The 7674-nt window shown below is 42.0% G+C and overlaps 1 protein-coding gene across 1 annotated transcript; it reads left to right on the top strand.

Annotated features, from left to right (window-relative positions):
* The first annotated feature begins 728 nt into the window (after nt 1–728).
* Nucleotides 729–2829, top strand: rpl35 (ribosomal protein L35). Its single transcript, XM_079221719.1, has 4 exons — nt 729–819; nt 1323–1459; nt 2110–2191; nt 2640–2829. Exons 1-4 carry the CDS (start codon nt 817–819, stop codon nt 2787–2789), a joined length of 372 nt encoding a protein of 123 aa, XP_079077845.1. The 5' UTR covers nt 729–816; the 3' UTR covers nt 2790–2829.
* Nucleotides 2830–7674: the final 4845 nt, after the last annotated feature.

The following is a 7674-nucleotide window of genomic DNA, read 5'->3' as shown; positions in this document are numbered from 1 at the left end:
GGGCTGCTCAGGCTTCTGCTTCCTCCGGACAGTCACCCTGCCTCCCGACTGCCGTGGGACGGCTGGCAGAAACAGGAGTCCCCTTCTATAGTATGTTTGTTTCATCAGAATCAGAATCAGAAACCGTTTATTTACCAGGAATGTTTACACAAACAAGGATTTTTTCTTGCTGGAAGGTGCATGACATTAGACATTAGACGAGACAATCAACAATCAACAATCAACAACAACAACAACAACAACAACAACAACAACAGTGCAATAGATATTAAAGTATAAGATAAAGTGCTCAGACAAACAGATAACATTAATGTAAAGTGTATGTTAAAGAGTGTTTCATGTGTCACAGTGGATTACATCATTGATTTTAATACACATTGTTAATGTTATATTATGTTTTTGGGGTATTTCCTGTGGTTGTGTAATAGTTTTCTGTGACATCTAACACCCCCTTTTGTTTTCTGAGGATGATGAAGAAGTCTTTCAAAATGTTCCTCCCTATTTTTTATATTTTGACCCTATATTTAAATTATTATTCCCTTTTCTTGATTCCAAACCCTTTGATTACATCATTCTGATATATTGCATAAACTGATTACTTTTCCAATGTGTGAATCTTTATAATTCTTGACTTTTAATATTGCTGCTGTCAATTGACACACCGTGTTTTCTGCCTTTCCACACTCCACCACGAGCGGCGCTGTTTGCGTTACGTCAAAGTGAACCACAAAGCAACGAAGAAGAAAGTCTTCCGGAAGCTACATTTTGTGAGCACGCGGTGCGTCCGGCCTTTCCAACAGGGCAGCGAGAGGGAACATGGTGAGGAGCTCGAGACTCGTCCGATATCTCTGATTTTATTCCGTTTAGCGGAACTAAAGCCCGTTTAATGTTGGTGATACGTTGACATAAGCGTCTCGGGTATCTGTGGGTGCATGTGTTGTTGAGTAGACTGCTGCCGGAAGGTAATTAAATGTTATATTACGGAGCGCTGGTTCATCTCTACGGGGCTAAGCTGAGATGCTAGCCGTAAGCTAACGCTAACGCGTTGGGTTATTGATGGCCTGCTAGATGGGATGTATGTACAATATTTACGGATAACGTAAAGCCAATGTGCCTTTACACAAACTGGTACTGGTGTATAATGTGAATACAACATTAATTAGTACCAGGATGTTGGGGCAAACGATACGAATAATGCCGTAAATGGATGTTTGTGTTGGCTAACCGCAGCTAGCTGTGCTAGCCTGGCGGACTCGTGTCGGGACGTGGTGAGAGCGTGTTGCTGTTGTCACTCATACTTTATTCCCTTTTCTCGTGTCCAGGCCAAGATCAAGGCTCGAGATCTGCGAGGCAAGAAGAAGGAGGAGCTGCTCAAGCAGCTGGACGACCTGAAAAACGAGCTGTCCCAGCTCCGGGTGGCCAAGGTGACCGGCGGAGCCGCGTCCAAGCTCTCCAAAATGTAAGGAAATGCTCGAATGCTGGTGGACCGGGTCGGCCCGGGTTACATGCCGGTCCGTGGCTGTGTGGTCGTGCTAGAGTCAGGATGCTAGCAGCATCATTGATTAGCTGTGTTCATGAACACAAACGTGACTTTATGTATGTGACGTGAACATCACTGACATTAGATTCACTGTTAAGTGTATATAGCGAAATGCTAGTTTCGCTATATACACTTAACACAATGCTATACAGGAGGCTACTTTTTATGTATAATGTGATTTACAAAAAAAGAATGCATCCATAGATGCATACACAAAGTACAAGTATGTGTTGCATGTGTGAACAAAACAGGTGCTAAAAGGTTAAAGTACGACTTGCGACATAATATCAATACTTTAATTTTATATAGCGCTTTACATAGGACGGAGACAAACAACAAATAGAAAGACATGTTAATGTATTCTGAACTGTAAAAGGTTACTACTGTCACACAACCGGTTCAGTAAAGCATTGTAGACCACATAGCCACCCCAGAATGAAGCAGTCCTGTGAGGGAGTTGCATGTTCGCGGACTAAACCTCCTTTATTCTGGGTTAACGTGTGATTACTGTGTAGCTGTATGAGTAACTGCATAAACAGGGTCTTACTTTGGTGTCTTGTTCATTGCAGCCGAGTTGTCCGCAAATCCATCGCCAGAGTCCTGACTGTAATCAACCAGACCCAGAAGGAGAACCTGAGGAAGTTCTACAAGGTGAGAGCAACCTGCTGCGTGGCTCGTAGTAAAACCCTCAGTGAGCTCATGAACTGTCTGGTTCTCTAGTCGAAGATGATTCCTGTTGAGCTGATGATTTGCTGATGCATTCTCAACTGCTTACCAAAAGACTGAGACTAGAGACGACCTGAGTGTTCCTCACTATCGATGTCTGAGGACCTGACTGTCCTGATGGGACTAGTTTACAGGGATGCTTGGAGTCCTTGTGTTCTCATTCTCTTCAAAACAGTTTGAAACTATCCCCTTGATGCACGAGTAGATCAAGATGATGGATAACAATGTAAAAGCTGGATGGTAGTGCAGTCTCTAAAGGTCTGTTCTGTCATGCAGATTGTCTGTTTATTTGCTAAATGACATAACGGATGAGCACTGTATATTCTATATTTATTTTCCCCAGCTTAACTGAAAGTAATTTCTTCTGTTTCAGGGTAAGAAGTACAAGCCCCTGGATCTGAGACCCAAGAAGACCAGAGCTCTGCGTCGCCGGCTCAACAAACATGAGGAGAGTCTGCGGACCAAGAAACAGCAGAGGAAAGACCTCCTCTACTCGATCCGCAAATTTGCAGTCAAAGCTTAGAGGCTTTTTCTATTGATAAATAAAATCTGTGAAAGACAAATGGTGTGGGTCGTTGTTTTTTCCTCAAATGTAATCGTGTGTACTTTGGTCCACTTGAACACCTCACAGGGCAGCAAACGGATCCTTAATTAAGGATTACGGGTCAAATACAGAACAATGTGTTCTAGTTTTCTATAATGCATGACTGTTTCTTCAGATCAGCCAGTTTGCCGTAAGTCATTAAAATTAAGAAAACAAGCCTTAAGAAAAATCATTAAAATACTGTTAGTCAGAAGTGCTGCATTAGATGTTGCAACAATGAATACACAACAGAAAATACTCACGCTGACAACCTAATGTTCCTTATTGTTGTGACGCCCAGTGTCTACGCCTCGTGTTTTGAAGCTGACTTCAGGAGTGAAACTATATATTTAAATCAACCTTCATAATCAATGCTAACGCTTCATGTACCAAGCAGCTCTAATGAGTCTGTGGCTGTCACTACATTAACTAATGGAGTCTGCGTGACCTACACTTCCATATTATTCAGTCATTCATATGACACATGCAGGCATCTGCAAGGGACTCTAGCTCAGGGACTTGATTTAGACTCTAGCTCAGGGACTGACTTAGACTCTAGCTCAGGGACTGACTTAGACTCTGGCTCAGGGACTTGATTTAGACTCTAGCTCAGGGACTGACTTAGACTCTAGCTCAGGGACTTGATTTAGACTCTAGCTCAGGGACTGACTTAGACTCTAGCTCAGGGACTTGATTTAGACTCTAGCTCAGGGACTTGATTTAGACTCTAGCTCAGGGACTTGATTTAGACTCTAGCTCAGGGACTTGATTTAGACTCTAGCTCAGGGACTTGATTTAGACTCGAGCTCAGGGACTTGATTTAGACTCGAGCTCAGGGACTTGATTTAGACTCGAGCTCAGGGACTTGATTTAGACTCGAGCTCAGGGACTTGATTTAGACTCTAGCTCAGGGACTTGATTTAGACTCGAGCTCAGGGACTTGACTTGTAAAAAGTGACTTGTCTCTGGATCGCTTCCTGTTTGTTTGTGGGTACAACACCATATGAAGACCGGATGATTTGCATTTGAGGTCATTCTCATAATAATTTGACGTGTCCGTTCAGCCAGAGATAGTTGTGTTTTATTTGTCTAGGTTTGAAGATGTCTGAGTGGAGTGAATGTTTCTCTGTTTTCTCTCGTCTCTCTGGTGACCCGTTGCTTGTGTTCTGCTGCGATTGGAGAGACACTGATCTGAGGAATGCTCGGAATGGATCATCTTGATTCTAATTGCTTTCCTCCCGTCACCCAGCTGTCAGAAGCTCTTTGGTGAGCGAGGAGCCCCGGTGGTCCCGGTCCCAGACGCCATGAGCCTTCGCACTGCCCTCATCTTGCTCTCGGTCTGGGTCCACGCCTCCTCGTGTCTCGGCCCTCAGACGAGCTCCGCCAAGAAGTCGGGCTGCTTCAAAGTCAACAACTGCAAATGCATCATGAAGGACGGCAGCGGGGTGATAAACCTGAAGGCCGTGGGCGACGCCCAGGGCTTCCTGGGCCACTTGAGGCCGGTGGGCGGACCGGGTGCAGAGGCCCTGCTGTCCCTCAGCCCCTGCCAGCCCTTCTCCCAGCCGGAGGACCGGCCGGCAGCCGCCTGCACCGACGTGGCTGCGTGTCTGCTCGTGAGGTAGAGTAGACGCCCTGAGGCCAGACGTGTACATGATGAAGGGCTTTCCTCTTCCTCATCCACGGCACTAGTTATGCTTTGGACACATTGGGACATTTGCTGCATCATAACTACGTCTGGACATCCAGTTCTCATTAAATAAAGAGGAAACACACTGTGGATACACACTCCTAATACTGGTTATTAGCGTCAGTTCATTGCCGCCTTAGTTTTCATTGAATTAAAAAACCGAGCAGTCCATATGGGCTCTATGGCAGATATTGCTATAGAAACTGTATAAATCACTTCTTCATTTACTCATAACCACATATAGACTGATATTTACACATCTGAACACACAACTCTCATTATACTCGTTTATTATAACAGCATTATTCAAATAGCCCTAGTGGTTGCAGAGATAAACCTTTTTTTAGTTTGGGTATGACATTTTCGAGCAGAGGCCTAAAAATAGGATGTTTTTTAAAAGGAAGGAAAACAGAATATCACCAGCTTTATGTCTTTTTACTGCTAAATAAATCTATAGGAGCTTTTATTTGAGATATTTAGATTTCTGGTGTTGACTTGAATCAAAAGAAATGTTTTTGTCTTTGTGAATATTCTGATTCATAACTCTGCCGGGTCACAAACTCTCCATTCTGACTGCATGAGTCCAAAGACCGGTTGAGCTTAAACCAGCACGTTGCTTGCGGGCGTCTGTTTCTAGTCCTGAACCCATAAGTAAAGCTCAGTGTGATTCATGTCTAAGTGGAGAAACACTTCTCTGGTTCTGGACAGTGGTGGAAGTATTCTGATCATGTACTCAGTTGTACCACTTCCACAAGTAAAATACTCCATTTTCAAGTTTATGTTCTGCGTTCAAAACTTAAGTAATGAACAGAAGTGCCATAATAATAATAATAATAATAATGCATTTCATTTTTAATGCACTTTTCTTTCAAAAGAATCTCAGAGTGCTACAGAGCCAATATATAGTAAAACAAATAAAAACATAGTTAAAGCAACCCATAATAATAATAAAAAAAGAGTTGACAATGAATTAACAAGGTAAAAAGGTTTTTAGGTCCTAAAAGAGTCCGGTGTCATTATCAACAAGTAAAAAGATCACTGGCTTAATCTTTAACAATGTATTGTTTTTAGTTTATCATATAGGAATGTTTTTTAAATCTTGATTTGAGAAGAACTAGTAGTGATATCGGTGGAGTAAAAAGTGAAGTATTGTCGTGGAGTATACCACGCTGCACCTTTCTCGATGGAAGGAGAAAGTCTAACTAGACTTATGAGCTGTCAGTGAGGTGGATGTGTGATCCGCTTTGTGGCCACCAGGAGGCGCTGTGCGTTCATTCAGTGAGGATCAACAGGAGGGATCACTGACATCCTGTTTCTCTTCAGCACCGTGTGGCATGGACAGACTCACTGCTCTGACTCCTCTTCATTCAGCAGATATTTCACTTCTCTCTGAAAGACGACGCACAGGAACATTCCTTTAATTTATGCTGATGGAGCCAAACTAGCACCTATAATGTTGCCCAAGAGTTTGATTCACTTTAATGAAAATAATGGGACACTCTTTTATATATATATATATATATATATATATCTCTATATACATATAGATAGATATATATCTATATATATCTATATATAGATATATAGATATATATCTATCTATATATAGATATATATCTATATATAGATAGATATAGATATATATATACATATATATAGATATATATCTATATACTATTTAGATGTAGGAAATCAAGCTCACATTTGTATTTAATAGAATTTCATAATTTTGATTTAGTTTGATTAAGTTAATTTTGCTGTGTTGACGACATGTGATGTGTTGACAGGTGATGTGTTAACATGTGATGTGTTGACAGGTGATGTGTTAACATGTGATGTGTTGACAGGTGATGTGTTAACATGTGATGTGTTGACATGTGATGTGTTGACAGGTGATGTGTTAACATGTGATGTGTTGACAGGTGATGTGTTAACATGTGATGTGTTGACAGGTGATGTGTGAACATGTGATGTGTTGACATGTGATGTGTTGACAGGTGATGTGTTAACATGTGATGTGTTGACATGTGATGTGTTGACAGGTGATGTGTTAACATGTGATTTGTTAACATGTGATGTGTTGACAGGTGATGTGTTAACATGTGATGTGTTGACAGGTGATGTGTTAACATGTGTTGACAGGTGATGTGTTAACATGTGATGTGTTGACATGTGATGTGTTGACAGGTTATGTGTTGACAAGTGATGTGTTGACATGTGATGTGTTGACAGGTGATGTGTTGACAGGTGTTGACATGTGATGTGTTGACAGGTGATGTGTTGACATGTGATGTGTTGACAGGTGATGTGTTGACATGTGATGTGTTGACAGGTGATGTGCTGACATGTGGTGTGTTGACAGGTGATGTGCTGACAGGTGTTGACATGTGATGTGTTGACAGATGACGTGTTGACATGTGATGTGTTGACAGGTGATGTGCTGACATGTGGTGTGTTGACAGGTGATGTGCTGACAGGTGTTGACATGTGATGTGTTGACAGGTGACGTGTTGACAGGTGTTGACATGTGGTGTGTTGACATGTGATTTGTTGACATGTGATGTGTTGACATGTGGTGTGTTGACATGTGATGTGTTGACATTTGATGTGTTGACATGTGTTGACATGTGGTGTGTTGACATGTGATGTGTTGACATGTGTTGACATGTGATGTGTTGACATGTGATGTGTTGACATGTGGTGTGTTGACATGTGATGTGTTGACATTTGATGTGTTGACATGTGTTGACATGTGATGTGTTGACAGGTGTTGACATGTGGTGTGTTGACATGTGATGTGTTGACATGTGGTGTGTTAACATGTGATGTGTTGACAGGTGATGTGTTAACATGTGATGTGTTGACAGGTGATGTGTTAACATGTGATGTGTTGACAGGTGATGTGTTAACATGTGATGTGTTGACATGTGATGTGTTGACAGGTGATGTGTTGACAGGTGATGTGTTGACAGGTGTTGACATGTGATGTGTTGACAGGTGATGTGTTGACATGTGATGTGTTGACAGGTGATGTGTTGACATGTGATGTGTTGACAGGTGATGTGCTGACATGTGGTGTGTTGACAGGTGATGTGCTGACATGTGTTGACATGTGATGTGTTGACATGTGTTGACATG

The sequence above is a fragment of the Taurulus bubalis genome (assembly GCF_910589615.1).
Source record: "Taurulus bubalis genome assembly, chromosome: 8".
Lineage (NCBI taxonomy): Eukaryota > Metazoa > Chordata > Actinopteri > Perciformes > Cottidae > Taurulus > Taurulus bubalis.
The sequence above is the reverse complement of the archived record's forward strand: the minus strand, read 5'-3'. Positions and strand labels throughout refer to the sequence as shown.

Excerpts from the sequence above, each read along its gene's own strand:
- rpl35 (XM_079221719.1), top strand. Across the intron at positions 1,460-2,109 it reads GCGTCCAAGCTCTCCAAAAT|CCGAGTTGTCCGCAAATCCA; the intron begins GTAAGGAAATGC and ends TGTTCATTGCAG. Across the intron at positions 2,192-2,639 it reads ACCTGAGGAAGTTCTACAAG|GGTAAGAAGTACAAGCCCCT; the intron begins GTGAGAGCAACC and ends CTTCTGTTTCAG.